We start from the raw sequence: 18,428 nt of genomic DNA, 5'->3' as shown, positions 1-18,428 counted from the left end.
AAATTAAAAAGGTTTAGGGTAGATTGGAGTTTGGGGCCTTTGGTCAATTGTAAAGAAAATAAAATAGTTTGGGTTTTTATTTGGCTTTTTTGGAGTTTTATGTAGTTGTTTTTAAACCCTAAATTTGTAAACTCTAATATATTTCAATATAAAAAATAATTTAAAATACTCTAAAGAACCTAAACCCTAATATCATATACCATATCCTAGTTTGAGGTTTTTGGGCAATTGAAAAAAAAAATGATTTGAGATTTCGTTTGGCCGTGTTGGAGTTTCGTTTAATTGTTTTTAAACCCTAAACCAATAAACTCTAATACCTTTTTATATAAAAAATAATTAAAAATATCCTAAAGGACCTAAACCCTAATATTCTATACGATATCTTAAATAATATAGAGTATAGATTATAAAGTATATAGAATTTAGTGTATATATTATAGAGTATAAATAATATATTAATTTTAATTATTCATTATACTAATTTTATTTCATAGTATTTGCCTCCAGCGCGCATTATATTCATCACATATCACATGAAACCTACCATATAATTTGATTTTTTTCAATGTTTTTTATCAATGTAGTAGATAATATGTTAAATAAACATATTGTGAAGTTTCATTCAAAATTTCCATATTTTGATAATAATTTCCATCGTTTCCGTCGAATTTTTGTCGAAATTTAAAAATCTTCGAAATTTCCATCGAAATTTCCATCGAAATTTCCTCGAAACCCAAAATTTTATTCCTTGACTAGAATACAACGAAAATAATAGAAAAGAAAGAAGCCCAACTGAAAATATAAACAAATAAGCCAAACCCAGATTAGAAAATTGGCAAACAAATTAAAAAATGAATACCCTTTTGAGATTGGTGAATTAAAGGTCCCTTCTTTAGCCGTACTTGTCCTCTCGTCGATGAAGGTCAAGGAGTGAGGTTGCGATGGGACCGAAGAAGCTGAGACGCAGAGTGGGTTTGTGCTCGATTGGTTCGATAGACACGGGTGGGCTGAGATTTGACTGCCACATAGAAATAAAAGAGAAGACAGTTTTCAGAGCCAAAGTATTTTTTCTTTAATTCTTTATTGGTTTCTTTCTTATAATTTATTAGTTTTTCTGTTTATTTACAATTTACAATCACTGACATCAAAGTCAAAAGTTTTTTTTTTTGGCCAGGGACATGGACATCAAAGTCAAAGTTAAAACGAAGAGAATGTGAAAAACTTTGATACTTTTTTGTTTTTGGTGAATGAATAAAAAAGTTTCATACTTTGTCCAATAATAATGCAACTTTGTTTCCTAAGCTTTGGGCCTCTGGTGCTCTGCTAAGTTAATGGCGGACTCCACAAGGCTCTCCATGGCGTCTTTTGCTGTTGTTTTACTCATGGACTCTGCCGTCCTCCCATGCCTTCAAAACTGCCATAGCATTAGCTCTGCGCTCCCTTGTCTTCCTTGCCATCATCATCATCATCATCATGAGTTCCTGCCCCAGAGCAGTTGCGCAGCCTCAACAGGTCACTCTGAAGCTCACTTGCTCCTTATCCTTTTCATTTCGTCGTTGACTTTATATTGAAACTGTGCCCAAAACATTGTGCAGGGACCATACAGTCGTACAAGAGAGAATCCATTCTTCGATGGTTTGATAAGAGCCGAGGATGGGGCTCTTCCTACTTTTGATTTTCAACCAATCCCTGGCAGCCGGAACATTTCTAGGTCCATGTCAGATATGGATCACACAAGACAAGCACAAGATTCGTTGTCAAGTATCGGTCTTGAACCTTTTGAAAGGTCACAAATTGGTAAAACAGGTTCATTTGCATTCACGAATGTGCAGTCAGTTTTTAGCTTTGACTTGGGGGACCCAAATGTGCCCATTGAAGCAAATGATAAGCACCATGCTCCAATTGGTCTAACAAAAAGTCCCACAATTGCAAAATCATTTCGTGTGAATAAAAGGAGAGAAAACCTGTCCACAGTACCACTTCCTCAGTATGCAGCATCATTTTATAATGGGGACTCACCACAGTTTGAAATTTATTGAATCGTGTCCAAGCATTTACAGGCTTAATTTATTTCTCAAAGCCACAAGGGATGAAGTTAATGCTGGTGTCCCAGGAAGGTTCTTACATGCTGTAATGGCTCAAGATGTCCATGGTAATGCCTTCCTTTAATTGTCCTTTGCAAGTTTTCTTTTCTTTCTTAAATTTTTGTATCATTGCTTCTGATATTTTCATAAATAGAAATGAGACCACATTATACATTTATACTCCAATGATACTTTCAAAACCTATGGCATTATAACAAGGCATTGTGTTGTGCCCGGAATATCCCGAAAGTTCATTGGAAAAGAATAAACTTGTTAGGAAAAATGTATGGAGATGCTGATAATATGAAGGTCATTGTGATTTTGACCATGTGGCAGCCAACTCGCGAACTGATGTCAGAGTTCCCATTTTTTTCACTCTTTGACAATTTACAGATGTTGGATCCATTGCTTCAACCATCGCGTATGCCTTCTACCTGAATGAAACACGTAAATCTGACCAGTTCTGCACAGTGCCTGTCATCAACATGAAGAGGTCGGACATAAGTTCTCGAGTTGAACTCAAATGGTTGCTTGATTCTTGTCTAATTGATCAGTCGTCCTTAATTTTTGTAGATGAGGTATGTTCAATTGACTGGTCTCAATATGGAACAGCTATTTAGGTGGATCATATATTCATATGTGAATCATGTGGATTTGACTTATTTGGAGTTTTTTTTTTTTTTTTTTGTTTATTTCATGCCTTTTACCAGTGAGTGGTTAGGGCTTGAAATATAAGTTTTCAATTATAGCATGCCTGTTCAACTGATACACTTATCCTCAATCATCAAATGTTGAGCAGATCGATCTGTCATATTATGATCTATTTGGGAGTCTTAAACTGGTTCTACTAAATGGCAACAAGCTCCCAACCAAGCAAGAGGTAATATTTAATTATGAAAATCTGGATACACTTGTAATTTTAACCATGGGAAATTATTGATATTTGTGTCTTCCTAAAACAGGCATTGAAAGAGGCAGTAGTTGAAATTTTCAATTGCAAAAAGGTTCTCTACTGAACTCAGTGTGGTCTACTTTTAAGCTTATCTTGCTAATTCCTGACACCTTCAATTTTTTCCAAAATGCCTATTTAAGATTTCTTTTTTTGATTAACACCTAATTAAGATTTCTCTCTCTCTCTCTCTCTCTCTCTCTCTCTCTCTCTCTCTCTCTCTCTCTCTCTCTCTCTCTCTCTCTCTCTCTCTCTCTCTCTCTCTCTCTCTCGCTGTCTTTTTACAGGGTGAATCTGTATATCCCTGGGTTGAGACTGTTACCATAGAAGAGGTACGATTTTAGAATTTAGATTGTGTTTAGGTATATCCTATTTTATTTATCAATCTTATTTGAAGGATTGAAAACTATTTATTACTATCTTACCAGCTTACTTTGCCCCTATTGTTCTTACCATGAATGAATATGCTGATTATATTTCTATAAGAAACAGGACAGCTCATGCTGTACACTTGTTGCTGAGAAGTTTGCAGTGACTTCACCTGAGATTTTGGCTGGACAAGGATTCAGTAGACTTTTGGTAGCTTCCTTTTTTCCCCTTTTCTTGCTATTAAATGTGAATTTCTTATTTCATGATTTAAAAGACCTACTTGGTGTACATTCTAGCACTACTATCTGCTCTCTCTCTCTCTCTCTCTGTTCCTTCCCCCACCATATACTCCATGTATTTCCTTGATAGTTTATAACCCCATTGCCTTGCATTACATTTTTTTTTTCTCTGGAATTCCTGTTTGCTTGCAGTTAGCTGCCATCCTCTTAGATTCTGCAAACTTGTGTAGTCCTCATTGTTCCTCCAAAGATAAGTACATGACTGCACTGTTAATCCATGGTGCTGGTCGCCTTGGATGCAATGGTCTTTACCAGTTATGTATGTATTTTGTCCTTTACTCACCTATGTATCATTTTGATTTACTTTATTTTCTCAAAACTTTTTCCACTAAATTTAATTTATGATTTTCAGTGAGATACAAAATGTATGATGTATCTGATCTCAAAGTAGCTGATATACTGCACAAGGATTTCAAAAAGTGGACAAGAGTAGGTGGTAAGCCGGACACTGCTGCTTCTAGATTAATAGTATCACAAATGGGGTTGAGTTCTATTGGAATGTCAGTTGCACAACTTCTTGATCATGAGGATACCTCAGTGCGGGAAATTAAATATTTTCAACGTAAGTAAATAATTTTATTTCATTGTCATCATAGCTATTGTTTCCTGTTGGATCAAAGATTCACTCCCTTGAGAACTATAGTTGTTGGCTTGCACAACCATTAAGTTACTTGCCCTACTTTTACTTTAGTCTCAGATTTTTGGTTTTTGTGTTTTTTTTTTTTCCTTTCATTTTATTTATTCTTTTTTTTTTTTTTTTTTTCTGAATTTCAGAGGTGGAGAAACTTCGGCTTCTCATGATTGTTTCTGGGTATTATGATGCAAAAAGGAACTTCAAGGTTAGAGACATGCTTGTATTTGACATTTTCTCTTTTTGTATTGTGTTTGGTGTCAAAAATTCTGCTCCTCGGGGTAACCTTTTTCCTTGTGGAGTTCAGGAGTAAAAAGAGACTGGCCCAAATTGACCCATCTCAAATAGGGTGTGAATTGGCCAGGGGTTTTCTCTTATGTTTCTATCTGTCTCTCACTTTCTGTAGCTTTTTATTATTTTATGGTAAAGGCTCTGACATTACTCCATATCTCTGGTGTAATTTAGAGAGAGATCCTAGTGTCTGCTGAGTCTGTGGACCTCATGAAGAATCTGCTGTTTTTCTTCAATTCAAGTGCTTCCCAACTGCCTCTCAAATTTCTCCATCAGCCTGGTAAGAATTACTGCAAAGTTATACAGACCTTGAACTTCAGTTTCTGTTTGTTGTTTTCAACTGCTACACTGCGTGTGTTTTCATCATAGAGGATTTCAATGATTAATTGCATTATCACTTCGGGTTGGAATTAAAACTTCCTCGTGGTGCTCATGTAGGTCTTGGAGAGGAGATGCAAGCATTTGAGATTGACAAGGTCACATCAAGAAAAACCATTGAGCGCCTCTTGGAAGAATTTGGTGGGACTTCAAAAGGCTAATATGAATTCCTGACCTCAACAATTATTCAGAGATTGACAATGGTTGTTGAGTATGTGGCTTAATTGAAAGTAGTGAAGGATTGGTTACAACTTACAAGTGGTGAAAAAAGATTTATGTAAGATATAATTTCACCATGGCTGTTCAAATTGAAAGTATCTTTGAGGCACTACTCAAATGAATCTGCTTTAAAAAAAAAAAAAAAACAAAAAACAGAAATGGATTGTATATCAAATAGAATTGTAAACCTATATCAGTTTGTCCAAATGCATGTGCAGTATATATAGAAAGTTTTGATTAGATGAACCTGTAATGACGAGATTGAATTAGAAATTTAATTTCGAATTCAATTCAGAAAGAATGCCCTGTGCAATCTATAGCAACACTTAGGAATTATATAGTTTAATTTCCCTGACTGGAGATAAGAAATTCTTGGTTTTGGAAAAAAGTTCCAACAGTACAGGCGATCATAAAATATGTTTTATTGAGTCATAAATTTAAATGGCATGTAATTATTTATTCTCGAAAAGAGTATCTTCGCCAGTTCAGCTCCAATTGAAACTCTTCTCCTATAAGAATGGATACTCCGGAAATCTCTACCATGACAAACCGCTTATTACTGTCAATGCTGGCTCTGATATCTGAGTTTCCATTCAAGTTTGTTCCCTTGGTAATGTTGAATGCATACCCTTCTAATCCAACGTTTTCCAACCCAATGAAGGTAACTTTTTCAATGATCCATTTTTGGCTGAAAGCGAATCCTCCATTTTCGACCTTTGAGCTTACATACACATTTTTGTTTGCTATTCCGCTATAAAATCTCACTAAAGTCCACTTGCCTCCCTCTCCTCCCATTTCTACTTCCTCTCCATCATCCAAGAAAACTTCTCCGGTACTCTGTCCGCTCCTGCTAATGACCACCAAAAGTTGGAATGCAGTCTTCCGGGCTGCTTCTGTTGTCATGGCCTCTCCTTGCAAGGCCAAAATATTTCCTTCACGGGCATGCACGTTTATATGATCCGGTGGTGCATCAAGCTTAATATACTCTCCTGAATTTACACTCACTGATTTTGAGTAGTTGAAGAGATCAAACCAGTTTCCTGCAGGGAAATATGCATCAACTGAATTTACTCCTGGCTTCAATACAGGTGACACCATCACACCTTTACCAATCAGAAACTGTGAATTGATTTCATGAGTTCTGATATCTTGAGGAAATGAGAAGAAAAGGGGACGTGCAATGGGGGTTCCTTTTTTGTGTGCCTCATACATTGATGTGTAAAACAAGGGGAGCAACCGATAACGGAGCCCAAGCACTTTCCTGGCTGTTGCAGCCACTGAATCCCAAAGATAGAGCTCTTGACGGATTGTAAACTTCTCTGAGTGATCTCTTGCAAAGGGGTAAAAGGCTCCTAGCTACATATAGACATAGCTCACTAAGTTAGTCCCATATGTTTTAATGATAATTGATAGCATCATCTTTAAGTGTCAAACACTCGCTTCAAGTTTTAGGAAATCAAGATAATGTGGTTCGTGGAAGTGTTCAAATTAAAAGTTCATCAAGTTACCTGAATCCATCGCCGGCAAAGTTCTTCAGTAGTATTTCCAGAGAATCCACATATATCAGCTCCAACCATTGGAACTCCAAAGAGTCCAAAATTTAAAATGGACGGAATTGTGTATGCCAAATCACTCCATTTTGCAGTATTGTCTCCAGTCCAGTGTGCTGTGTACTTACCAGAGCTTACAAAAGTTGATCTAGAGAGTATAAATGGTCTTTTACCAATTACATTGACTAAGGCCATGTTGGTTGCTTTGGCTTCTAAGAGCCCATAAAGGTTATGAACATCATACTCTGAAATATTACCAGAGTGTATGGATGATGCAGGAACAGTTTTATTGTTGATTGGGCGCAGGACTCCAGAATTGTTAATTCTGTAAGGAGGGTCATCAAGTGTAGAAGATGGAGTGGGAGGGGAAGTTATGAAATTGGATAACTCATTCATATCAAGCCAGAGACCATCAAAAGGTAGAACATCTTGAAACTTTTTGATCTCAGTAGCCCAAAAAGGCTCACTGCGTGGATTTGCAAAGTCAGGGTAGTAGACAGGACCAGGCCAAACGTTTCCCAGGTAAGGAATGCCATCACGTTTTATAAATACGTCTGCTTGCATTCCTCTGACGTAGGTTCCATAGCTCTCATTCACACTGATACCTGTGGAAGAAATATCATTTGCTGCTATTCTGAATCATGTCCTTCTCTACATTAAAACATGCAAAACTACTTTTGGCTCAGAATGTGTTACAGTGTTGGTGTTTGCTACCACATACCAGGGTCCAAGATGAGCACATATTTCTGGCCATTTTGGTGAAGGGTGTTCACAAATTTCTTCATCTTATCCACTGGAAAGTTGATGGGGTCAAGAGTGAAATCCTTGTAAGCATCCATGTAATCAATGTCTGTCCACATAACTTCAAGAGGGATGCCAGCTTTTGCATAACCACCAACCACACTCTCAAGATCGGAAACATTCTTGTAACCATATCGACACTGGTGGAATCCTTCAGTTCAGTAAGGGAAAAAAAATAAAATCAATATAGTAAGTATGAAATAAAATGTGATCTCGATTCGTTCTTTCTATTTCCAATTTAACCATTATGAGTAGGAGAATAAAATTAAAATCTGATTCCAAAATGAAATCAAAACTGCAAGCCAAAATCGCAAAAAATTATGGACAGTACTTAGGGTCACCTCCGGTACCCCAAGTCACCCCATTTTCTAAAATCACAATTTTAGTAACGTGAGCGTATAATTGAAATCGTTCACATTTTAAACCATTTATTATAAATTATTTCTGTAAAAAATTAACTCAATGAAAAATTGTTTTGTTATATAACTGTTATGAATTAAATAGAAAAAATAAATAATTTAGTCAAAAAATTACTCTTTTAATTGAAAATCAGTGATATTTTTTATTTAATCGACAATAGTAATATAACAAAAATTTGATTTTTTAGATAAATAATTTTTAATAAGTTATCTAAAAGTAAACAGTTTCGGATGATGTATGTATGACATTGCCGAAATTGGCCGGCCACAGTCCAAAAAGTATTGTATAAATCATCATATTTGACTCTCTATAAATTATCATTATTATATTATATGGTAAGACTCATTATATTATTATATTATGCTATAATTATCGAATACGACAAACTCATACAAAACATGGGCGACCCACTAACCTAAATTAGTAATAAGAATCATAGCGAAGTGGCATTTACTATTTAATTTACAAGGTACTTACCAAAGGACCAGTAAGGCATAGGGGCAGGGCGACCAATGAGGCCAGTGTATTGCTCCATCACCAACTCCGCCGACGGCCCGGAAAACAAATACAAGTCGACAACTCCGCCAATGACCTTATAAGTAATCCTGTCGCCGCCGTACGTCACGTCCATGCCATTGCTATTCATCAGCAACACTCCATGAGCGGCGACCTTGCCGCCGCTCCGGGACGGCGACCTGAGGTCCATGTAAAAGGGGTGGGACCCATAGAGATTGAGGTCGGGGTTGGCGCTGGCAATGTCGGCGTTCCAGAGAGTGAAGGTCCGATTGGCTTCGAGCTTGAAGGAGGCCCTGGTTGACTCGCCGAGTCCGAAGAGGGACGACCGAGTGGGGTTGGGGAGAGAGGAGGAGAGCTGGATGTACTGGTCCTTGAAGACGAAGAAGGTGTTGTTGGGGTCTGATGGGTTTGGGGAGGCGTCGAAGACGACGTCGTTGGAGGAGCGGCGGTGGACAGTGAAGCCGAAGGGGTTGGTGTTGCGGAGAGTGAAGACGAGGTCGTTGGACTCGGAGACCAACAAATATTGGGGGCGGGATTCTTGTGGGTGTGACTGTGAAAACGACGTCGTCGAATTCTGGGTTTGGGTTTGGCGGGGGATGATGTGATTTGGGATTTCCCATCTTTGGTGCTTGGAGTCCGTAATTCGAATTCTTAGACGATCTTTGGTTTCATAGCTGTTGAGTTAGCATTCATTAATATATGTAAACCGGTCAATTAAGATTAATGAACAAATTAATTATGAACTACTTAGGTACCTGGCGTGAAGGGTGAGATTTGGGACGTCAGGACCATAAATAGAGGAGCTTTTACTGAGGGCAAGATTAGCAGTCAATGACTTGCGGGAGTGATCCAAGTTTACAGATTGGATTCTGTATCCATACCCAATTGCTTCTTCAGTTCCCTTGACATTGGATGAAGATGATGATGCAATTACTAAACTACAATTAAGAGAGAAGAAGATAGAGATGAAGAAGAAGAACGGTAGAAGATGATGGTGCAGTTTTGGTGGGTTTGATCTGTTTCTTTTCATCATCACAATTATCTTTGTCCTATTACTGCCTTTGTGATGTTTTAGTGCGGCTCCATTGATCGATAATAAGGATATATATGCATGTGTATCTGTATACATAGCTTTCATTACATGTGCACTACATGTCATTGCTTACCTACCAGCTCTGTAGCTTGAGTCACTGTCGCTCGGCTAAAAAATATGGTAATTAATTAACCTCTTCTGAAACAAAACAGTTTTCTTAATGATATATTGATGTTATCAATGTGTTGTATGATCTAATTCAATATGAAGAAGCTTCTGATTATTGCTAGCTGCTGCAACTGAATCCCAGAAATTGAGTGAGCATCTGACCACTTGTATCTCCCATTATCGAGTGAGTAGTGGTTAGTGGTCCACTGGTCCCTCTGCAAAGTATTAGAATTTAGATGCAGATATACGCATTATAATTGTAGAAAAAGTCTAAATATCGACTTCACTAAAAAATAGAATAAGGATAAAGTCTGGGAAGGAAGGACTTGTCCCATTGGGTGGATGGCTCTGTTGTCTGGTCTAGGATAACAATGACATCAGCATGACTGGATGGTCACGAACAACACTACAACAGGCCACAATCCCATTTGGTAGCAGTCTCTCTAGGCCAATGTGTTGTGCATTTGCCAGAGGCCCAGAGGCTCTAGAGCCCACTAAAGTTAATTCATAAAATCCAATAGGCCTTCTTTGGTTTCTAGACCCAAAGGCCTTCTAGGCTACATTGGTGGTGACTTTAGCTTCTTGTAGATTTGACCCAATACCCAGGTTTTTTTTTTTTGGTCTGAATACCCATTAAGTTGGCACAATTTGGTATATTTTGGAATTTTTAATTTTTATACAAAGAGGTTGAAGGAGAAGGAGATGTTGGAATTCTTGCATGTCGAAGAAAATCAATGACATTATTGGCCAAAAAAAGAAGAAGAAGAAAATCAATGACATTATCAATAATTGGTATAATATATCTAATTTTATGATGGTAAGCAATGAAGCGCATCAAGCGAAGCTAGTATTGATTAAGATTTGTAGCCATAACACAATGCAAAAGCAAAGAAAATATGAGAAAAAGTCAATTTAGTTTAAGGAACAGAGGTCGGTCGCGGGACAAGATTATGTGAATTAATGGAATAAATGGAAGGGCAATATAGTCAAAAAGGAAAATTGTAACGGCTAGTTGGAAATTGCCGTTGGTGGTACGTGGGAACCGGTGGAACAAAACGCACGCTCCCCAAAGTCTCCCACCACAACTCTCACTCACTCACTCACTCACTCACTCTCCTCTTTCCTTTTGAAAGAAGATTGAGAACAATTAAGTCAGAAGATACTGGTTTTGTCCTGAGACTCTGAAGCTGGGCTGGGAGTGGCAGATACTCAGTCACCATGAACATCTTCAAGAAGAAGACCTCCCCCAAAGGTCCACCCTTTTCCCTCTCTCTCTCTCTGGTTTTTCCATTTTGATGTGTTTGGTGGATGAGAAATTGCTGAAAAAGAAATGGTTTTTAACTAAAGGTCTTTCCTTGTTAAGGGTTTGCTTAGATGAGTCTATGTATGTTACTTGAATACATGATACTCTCTCTTGTTTGTTTTTTTTTGGATAAATTACTTGGTTACATAACACCCAAAAGTTACTCTTTTTTTTTCTTTTTTCTTTTTAAGTCTACAATTTAATTGTATGGCTTCCTAGTTTTTGCAGCTTTCTTGGTTTGGTTGTCTGGTTGATAAGTTGTGAATGACATTGTTAAATTGGTTGTCTATTTGAAATTTTGAACAGATGCTCTCAGGACAAGCAAAAGAGAAATGGCTGTTGCTACCAGAGGTGCGTATGCTCATGAGGATGCATTTTTTTGAGAAAAGATCTTCTCTCAATTTTGTTTAAATTTGCTTCAAATTCCTGCTGCCACTATTTGTTTTCTGCTTCTCTTTAGCTTAAGATTCTTTACTTTTAGGCATTTCATAACGATTTACTTTTGAAAATTTGATCGCCATTTCCTTGCTAATACTAAGGATATATCCACATAAAAAAAATGGTATCCCTTTGTTTAACTTTCAGACTTTGGGATTGCTTCTCTATTTGTGAGAATAGTTAAGAAACTAAGGATATCACTAATCAGAAAAGTTCCACATCTGTTCTGCATACTGAAATTAAAAGTATATTGCATCTCCTTTGTTGGAGGCATCGGATTGCAACTACAATATTTGGTGCTTTAACCTTTCTTTTTCTCTCCCCCCTCCCCCCATTTGTTTTGCAGGTATTGAACGGGAGATCGTATCTCTTCAGTTGGAGGTATATGTTACCATTGCCAATCACCTTAATTGATTATTTCTTCAGATGCTTCCCTTAGTTGTCCTCATTCTTTGCACATTTCAGGAGAAGAAATTGGTGGCAGAGATTAAGAAAGAGGCTAAAACTGGAAATGAGGTAAGTTTAATTTTCTGTTTAAGTTCTCTCCTCATAATAGTTCATGTTGAATTGTGGATGTTAGCCGTAACATGATGGTCAAATGCTATAAAGGGTTAATTTAATGTTCTGCAACTTTTAAGACTTACCCGTAGCTACCTGATCGTGGGCACGGAGGCACACACCTTTCTTATTGTGTAATAAGGCGTTTGGGTTTTATATGTCCTGAAGTGTAGAACACACACTTTGAATTGAGATAATGAAGGTATGCGTACCACATGAGTGGCAAGCAGTAAAACAACCCTATTTTACCATGAAAAATGAAAATGTACTCTCAAGAATTCCTAATAGAACACACACTTTGTATTGAGATAATGAAGGTATGCGTACCACATGAGTGGCAAGCAGTAAAACAACCCTATTTTACCATAAAAAATGAAAATGCACTCTCAAGAATTCCTAATAGTTGATATGCAGCTCGTTTTTGTTTCTGTTTTATTATGATTTTGATGTGTCGGTTAGCATTACCTTCCATTTTTATTAAATTGAATTTTTTTTTTATTTCAACCATTGATTGTGTGAAGACATGCACTTAGGGAAGTGAAACTGTTCACTCTTGCCGGCATGCTTCAAATTTCAATTATTAGTTGGAATTAGATATAATATGTGCTGGTAAAAGTGAAAGTGAAACTCCACATTTATAAATTATTATGCAGGGTTATATTTTCTATGGCTATATAGGTTGGCTTATGTATTAAGTATTACCAAATCGTATTTTGACCACTGTCAATCATGTTGTTGAAGCCAATCACTTTGGCTTACTATTCATTATTAAAATGATTTATCTATATGGTTTATCCAGGCTGCCACCAGAATCCTGGCTCGTCAACTTGTTAGGCTACGTCAACAAATTACTAACTTGCAAGGAAGTCGTGCCCAAATAAGAGGTGTAGCTACTCATACGCAGGTCACTATTTTATGCTTTGAAATGAGTTGAAAGATTATGATATTGTGTTCCTGGAAATTTTCTGAGTATGATATCTTTGTAATATGTTTGCAGGCATTATACGCAAGCACTTCAATTTCCACAGGAATGAAAGGTGCAACTAAAGCAATGGTGGCAATGAACAAGGTATGCATTTCAAGAGGCAATTTTGGAAGATAAAAATTGCAGGTTTACTCCTTATTATTACCCCATATTAATTTATGGAGCTATGTAGTTTATCAAATTTATATCATTATTATGGCTCTGACAATGAATGGCTAGAAAAGTATTACGAGTCAAATAATTTATTGTAATTTGCCACAAGGTTTCTAGACTTGGCATACTTATGAAAGAAAAAAAGAGGTCCTATCTTGAAAGAGAAAATACAGGATTTCTAATTTTCTAGCCAACTTTTTCTTTTCAGACCAATGAAGTATTATTTATCATTATCTGTTTTTCATTTCAGCAAATGGCACCTGCCAAACAAGCTAAAGTTATCAAAGAATTCCAGAAGCAGTCAGCACAAATGGACATGACGGTAATACTAAGGGGTCTCCAGAATAATTATTGGTCATATTTGTTATTGTGATCCTTGTTTTAATCAATTACACAAACAATGTAAACCAACCAAGTGCGGAGGAAATTATGCTGACCAAATGTGATATATGTGATTTTAGTAGATCCAATTGATAAATGTTGACATAGATGTACGATGGGCAGGGAAAGGAAACACTACTGAACAATTTCCTTGCCTAATTGGCCTACATTTCGTTCTATATATTATTAGTTCACATTTGTGTAAAATATAATATCACATTGTGTCCTCTATGCAGATTGAAATGATGTCAGAGTCAATTGATGAAACCTTAGACAAAGATGAGGCTGAAGAGGAAACGGAGGAGCTCACTAACCAGGTGAAATGTCGTCATCCTGATTGTAGTTTTGTTTTCTTGTACAGGTTCCATATTACTCTCTTGTTTTCTTGTACAGTGGGGCTCATATTTCATTTTTCAGGTGCTCGATGAGATTGGTGTTGATATTGCATCCCAGGTAGTCTTGGAGATTTATACTCCCACTGGCTTGACTATTGTTCTCTCATTTAAACAAACTACTTTGTGATTCTCGTTTTTGTTCCTTGATGCAATTCTGTCTTTGAGATTTATAGCTCACATTGGCTTGACTATTTTGTTCTCTCATTTAAACTAACTACTTTGTGATTCTCGTTTTTGTTCCTAACAGTTATCTTCAGCCCCAAAAGGCAGAATTGCATCAAGGAATGTTGAAAATGTCACACCAAGGAATGCTGCAAATGTTACCAGGTATGTGCATGAAAATGTTTACGGGTACTGCTCTAGCCTGTTTGTGGAACTGTCTGCTGATGGTCATTACCAACAATTGTAGCAATACCAAATGGTTTTTTCTTGTTCAAATTCAATAAGTTGTGGCAAGAGAGTAGGTATTTAGAAGTTTATTGGTGGGACTGTATAGTTTGAAAGCATGCCTTTTCTGTTGTTATTAGCTGATCTCTAAATGAAAGAATTAATAGCTGAAATGGCTTCTATGAAACTGTTCATAGAAAGCATTTCAGCTATTAAACTGTTGCCATAGGCAATGCCTTCTCTTTCCCTGTTTAAACTCAGTGATTTGTTGCATGATTAGACATTTAGAATTTATTTCGTGATGGAACAGTTTGGAGGCATGCCTTTTCTCTTTCCATAAGCTGTTCTCTGAATGAAAAGATTAATAGCTGAAATGCTTAAAGAAACTATTCCCATAATAAACTAGCATTGCTTTAAGAAACTATTCCCATAATAAACAAGCATTGCTTGAGCTTGAGAATGATTACTTACATCCTCAATGGTATTGAGGGGCATGCTCATAAAGCATGTCTGTCATTGGAAACATTCACGGTCGTTTTGTTGTGATTTACATTAAATATTCAGTGTATTGCATGATGATAAAATGAGTCGCCTACATTTACTGTCGTTTTTGTGTGGTTTTTTGCATGTCTGATAATGTCATTACTAACATTCATGGTATTTTTGGTGTGGTTTTCTTAAAAATTCAGTGTGTATTGCATTTTTGGGGTCGTTTAGATTGTGTATTGCATAATAATAAAATGGAACTACCTAGTACCTACAATTAACTTTTTCCCATATCTGTTTACTTATTCTATAGGTTCTAACAAGCTCTATTTCTATGCAGACCTGAAACTCCTAATGTTGAGGATCTTGAAAAGAGGTTGGCCTCTCTGCGACGTATATGATCCTGTTCAGAGGCAGAACGTAGAAGGGACTAAGACAAACTTTTGAAAAAAAAAAAAAAAAAAATTCAATATAAGTTGTAGAATACCAATGTGTTGAGCATATTTGTTGTTTGTAATTATATTTTTTCTTCACTTCTATTCTATTATTAAATCAAATGCTACATAACTCAAATCGCATAACATCATTTAGATATTTATTTTTTTATGGTTATTGGTAATATATGAGTTTATTATTGTATTTTTGTACTTAATCGATCATATTGTTTTTTTTTTTTTCAGGGTTTTTTATTTTAGCGTGATAACACAGCCCAGCTGCTACAGTACAATACCAGAATATTGCACATGCATCAGATCTGAGAATTAAATAAACTAAACAATTAATTCATTGAATAATCAGAAAATGGCTTCCACTTAACCATAGCTAAGGGATTAGAATCCCATGATAGAAGAAGCCACGATGGTTCTATAAGATAAACTGCTGTAAAGAAAATAAATGAAATTCAGCCTCTGTTTCTCAGGCCCCTCTGCTCTCTTCCAATCTACTTTTTTGCATGTCATCATTTGCATCAGTTATTCAGTTCTGTTATTTACTTTTCGACAACTCCTGCCACATAAACTGTCGTTTCTTCATCAGTTTTCTTAGTCTTTATGTCTCTCTTTAAGCCCAAGGTTTCCTTACTGACATCTTTAGTGAATGCGCATTTCCTCCTGTTTTGCTTTCCACGCCAATTTGATGCAGTAAGTCAGTAACTCTGTAACTGAACTAGTGAACTCTATAAGTGATTAAGCACTCCTTACAGTAACAAAGTTGTTCGTTCATAGCTTCATATTTGATTATTTGTCTTTACTTGCACCATTTTTTGTGATTCCCAAGTCCCACCTTACAATTATTGGTCCATGGGCTGCCACCATTTGTTTTCTTTCTATTTTCTTATACTACCAACTTGGAAAACAATGTCTCAGTCCTGTGTCAGTCAATATTTAAACTGAGTCAACTTTAGAAGGCCAACAATGGCAACTACTATTGTTTGGAAATGGGTTTTTACTTTTTAGGAATAGAATAGTAGTTTCAACAAGAGTCTTTTAGACTTCTATTTAATTCAGGGGAAAAAAATAGCTTTTCCAGTTGTAGTTGAAGATACAGTATTTATTATTCTAATCAAGTTCTGCAGAAAGCTTGCACAAAATGGTGGCCAAGTCACCAAATATAACAGCAATGAATCTCAGCATATATATATATATATTTATTATCTCTTTAAATTTCACAGTAAAGAACAATACAAATAGAAAATGGGTTAATTAGTTTAATTTTGAGGTAATGACATGACATTGCAATTTCACTTTCATCATTAATTCATTACATAATTAAACAGCAAAATCGAAATTAAAAAAGAAAAAGAAAAAGAGGGAGGCTCTTTGGTGTGACCAACCACTCTTGCTGTGACGGGGCAGTGGGAGGAGTATGCTTAGTGACGTCTGAGGCGAACTGGAAGGCCCTTCTCTGGTGTTGGCATCATGTCACCTGTGATCTTTTCCTTAGGAAACAACACTTCCCATTCAAACCTCTTCACCACATTGTGGACAAATGTGAGTATTGCAAGCCTTGCATACTCTTTCCCAGGGCACATTCTAGGTCCTCCTCCAAATGGAACAAATGTGAAAGCTGGGAATGCATTTAAGTCATCGTATCTTGATGGGTCAAACTTTTCTGGGTTGGGAAAGTACTCTGGGTTCATGTTTGTTGTACTGACAGTCCAATATACCTGCACAAAGAAGATGATAAAAGAAACTTAGTTTCAATCAACAAAATATACTCACAAAGGTGAACATCAACTTTTATTATAAGATTGTGATCATATGAGTGTCACATACCTTCCAGCCCTTTGGAATGGTGTAACCAGCATAGGTGAAATCAGTCAAGGCCTCTCTGAATGTCCCCTGAAGTGGTGGTGTGAATCTCATCACCTCATACAATACATTCCATGAGTACTTCATTTTGCTTATGTCTTCCCATTCCAATTGTTCTCCAGGCTTCTTTGAGTCTGCTATCTCCTTTTGCTCTGATTTTCAAAAGACAACTCAAATGTTAGCAGATGGAAACCAAAAAACTCCAATTGCAATTTGGTATTAGCCAAATCAATGAATTGGGATATCAGATATGAAACTATTGATAAGCTACAAAGAGTAAGTTGAGGAATTTACCAGCTAGGACCTTGGCATATATATCTGGCCTTTCTCCAACATACTTCATGAAGAAAGTCATGGCAGTAGCCACAGTACTATACCCTGCAGTCAACAATCCCATGATCTTGTCAGCAACCTCAGCCTCAGGCATGTGTTTGCCAGATGGGTCACTTGCCACAATCATATGTGACAGTATGTCATGCATAGGTGCTCCTGATGCCATTGCAGCCTTCTTCTCCTGAATCACAATCTTCAACTCCTTGCGGATTGCATCTGCTGCTTTGGTTGCCTTGTGGAAAATTGTTCCTGGGAAGTTCACAATAAGTGAGTGCATCCCCACAGTAACATCATCAAAATGGCTCACAAGCCTTGCGATTCTCTCAGGCTCATCAATCCCCAAGAAGAATCTGCAGGCAAGACTTAGAGTGAGGGTCTTGGCCAGAGGGTAGACCTTGACCTCATCTTTGCCTTCCCAATAGGTTCTCATCTGTTCCTGGGTGATTGAGTCCATTTTGCCCAAGTACCTCACCAATGCCTCCGGCTTCAAAAACCCCGGTGACCGGAGCACTTTGGCCTCTTCGTCGCGGGCAGGCTGTGCTGCAGGAGGAGCAGAAGCAGCTGCAGCCACCTTGTATGATCGAAACATCTTCTGCATTGAGTGTGGACGGAATGCGGTGAAGTACTTCTGCTCATTGGAGAAGAGAAATTTGTGGCCGTTAGGACCACATATGACAGCAGTTTTCTCTCCAAGAATCTTGGTCTTGAAGATGTCAGGGGAGTACCTCCTCATCCTCTTGAACACAAAATTTTCTGGCTTCCCAAACAGGAACTCCAGAGTCTCACCCACAATAGGCCACCCCATGCTCCCTGGTGGGAGGTTCTTGTCATCATCGGATTTGCCCTTGAATGCAAAGATGGTAAGGGCCAAAAGAGCAGCACCCAAAGATAGAGCAAGGTAAAGGGTTTCCATTTTTGGTGCTGATCAGTTCTCTCAAAGACTCCAACTGTTTGTGAGCTGAGATTGTTTATAGTAGGCAAAGCTAGCAGTG

General features: G+C 37.2%; 4 protein-coding genes across 4 annotated transcripts; 2 read left to right on the top strand and 2 right to left on the bottom strand.

Moving 5' to 3' along the window:
• Positions 1-1,308: 1,308 nt before the first annotated feature.
• On the top strand, positions 1,309-5,485 carry LOC147297335 (uncharacterized). The gene is given in 13 exon segments (XM_086243982.1): positions 1,309-1,512; positions 1,596-2,033; positions 2,035-2,152; positions 2,478-2,662; positions 2,884-2,964; positions 3,047-3,088; positions 3,321-3,365; positions 3,526-3,612; positions 3,834-3,960; positions 4,054-4,263; positions 4,476-4,540; positions 4,798-4,903; positions 5,062-5,485. Coding segments are annotated over 13 exon segments (1,644 nt in total). The 5' UTR covers positions 1,309-1,473; the 3' UTR covers positions 5,163-5,485.
• Positions 5,486-5,626: 141 nt separating this feature from the next.
• LOC147297334 (Glycosyl hydrolases family 31 protein) lies at positions 5,627-9,656 on the bottom strand. The gene is made up of 5 exons (XM_086243971.1): positions 9,263-9,656; positions 8,469-9,181; positions 7,492-7,722; positions 6,729-7,375; positions 5,627-6,576 (listed from the first exon to the last, which is right to left on the bottom strand). Exons 1-5 carry the CDS (start codon positions 9,643-9,645, stop codon positions 5,677-5,679), a joined length of 2,874 nt encoding a protein of 957 aa, XP_086100097.1. The 5' UTR covers positions 9,646-9,656; the 3' UTR covers positions 5,627-5,676.
• A 1,165-nt stretch (positions 9,657-10,821) lies between these two features.
• On the top strand, positions 10,822-15,375 carry VPS2.2 (SNF7 family protein). The gene is made up of 11 exons (XM_086250635.1): positions 10,822-10,960; positions 11,318-11,362; positions 11,796-11,830; positions 11,915-11,965; positions 12,807-12,911; positions 13,005-13,076; positions 13,396-13,467; positions 13,763-13,843; positions 13,944-13,979; positions 14,169-14,248; positions 15,135-15,375. The coding sequence occupies exons 1-11, from the start codon at positions 10,927-10,929 to the stop codon at positions 15,193-15,195; spliced, it is 672 nt and encodes a 223-aa protein (XP_086106761.1). The 5' UTR covers positions 10,822-10,926; the 3' UTR covers positions 15,196-15,375.
• A 185-nt stretch (positions 15,376-15,560) lies between these two features.
• LOC147297332 (beta-amyrin 28-monooxygenase CYP716A378-like) lies at positions 15,561-18,428 on the bottom strand. Its single transcript, XM_086228910.1, has 3 exons — positions 17,398-18,428; positions 17,068-17,255; positions 15,561-16,958 (listed from the first exon to the last, which is right to left on the bottom strand). Exons 1-3 carry the CDS (start codon positions 18,347-18,349, stop codon positions 16,662-16,664), a joined length of 1,437 nt encoding a protein of 478 aa, XP_086085036.1. The 5' UTR covers positions 18,350-18,428; the 3' UTR covers positions 15,561-16,661.

Source organism: Dryas octopetala, chromosome 1 (assembly GCF_963921425.1).
Source record: "Dryas octopetala chromosome 1, drDryOcto1.1, whole genome shotgun sequence".
NCBI classification, from domain to species: Eukaryota; Viridiplantae; Streptophyta; class Magnoliopsida; order Rosales; family Rosaceae; genus Dryas; species Dryas octopetala.
This window is presented reverse-complemented; position numbering and strand designations above follow the sequence as displayed.

Excerpts from the sequence above, each read along its gene's own strand:
- LOC147297332 (XM_086228910.1), bottom strand. The coding sequence starts at position 18,349 with ATGGAAACCCTTTACCTTGCTCTATCTTTGGGTGCTGCTCTTTTGGCC. Across the intron at positions 17,256-17,397 it reads ATATGCCAAGGTCCTAGCTG|AGCAAAAGGAGATAGCAGAC; the intron begins GTAAATTCCTCA and ends TTTGAAAATCAG. Across the intron at positions 16,959-17,067 it reads CCATTCCAAAGGGCTGGAAG|GTATATTGGACTGTCAGTAC; the intron begins GTATGTGACACT and ends TTCTTTGTGCAG.
- LOC147297334 (XM_086243971.1), bottom strand. The coding sequence starts at position 9,645 with ATGAAAGCTATGTATACAGATACACATGCATATATATCCTTATTATCG. Across the intron at positions 7,376-7,491 it reads TGTGCTCATCTTGGACCCTG|GTATCAGTGTGAATGAGAGC; the intron begins GTATGTGGTAGC and ends TTTCTTCCACAG. Across the intron at positions 6,577-6,728 it reads TTTGCCGGCGATGGATTCAG|CTAGGAGCCTTTTACCCCTT; the intron begins GTAACTTGATGA and ends GTCTATATGTAG.
- VPS2.2 (XM_086250635.1), top strand. The coding sequence starts at position 10,927 with ATGAACATCTTCAAGAAGAAGACCTCCCCCAAAG. Across the intron at positions 11,363-11,795 it reads AATGGCTGTTGCTACCAGAG|GTATTGAACGGGAGATCGTA; the intron begins GTGCGTATGCTC and ends TTTGTTTTGCAG. Across the intron at positions 13,468-13,762 it reads CAGCACAAATGGACATGACG|ATTGAAATGATGTCAGAGTC; the intron begins GTAATACTAAGG and ends TCCTCTATGCAG.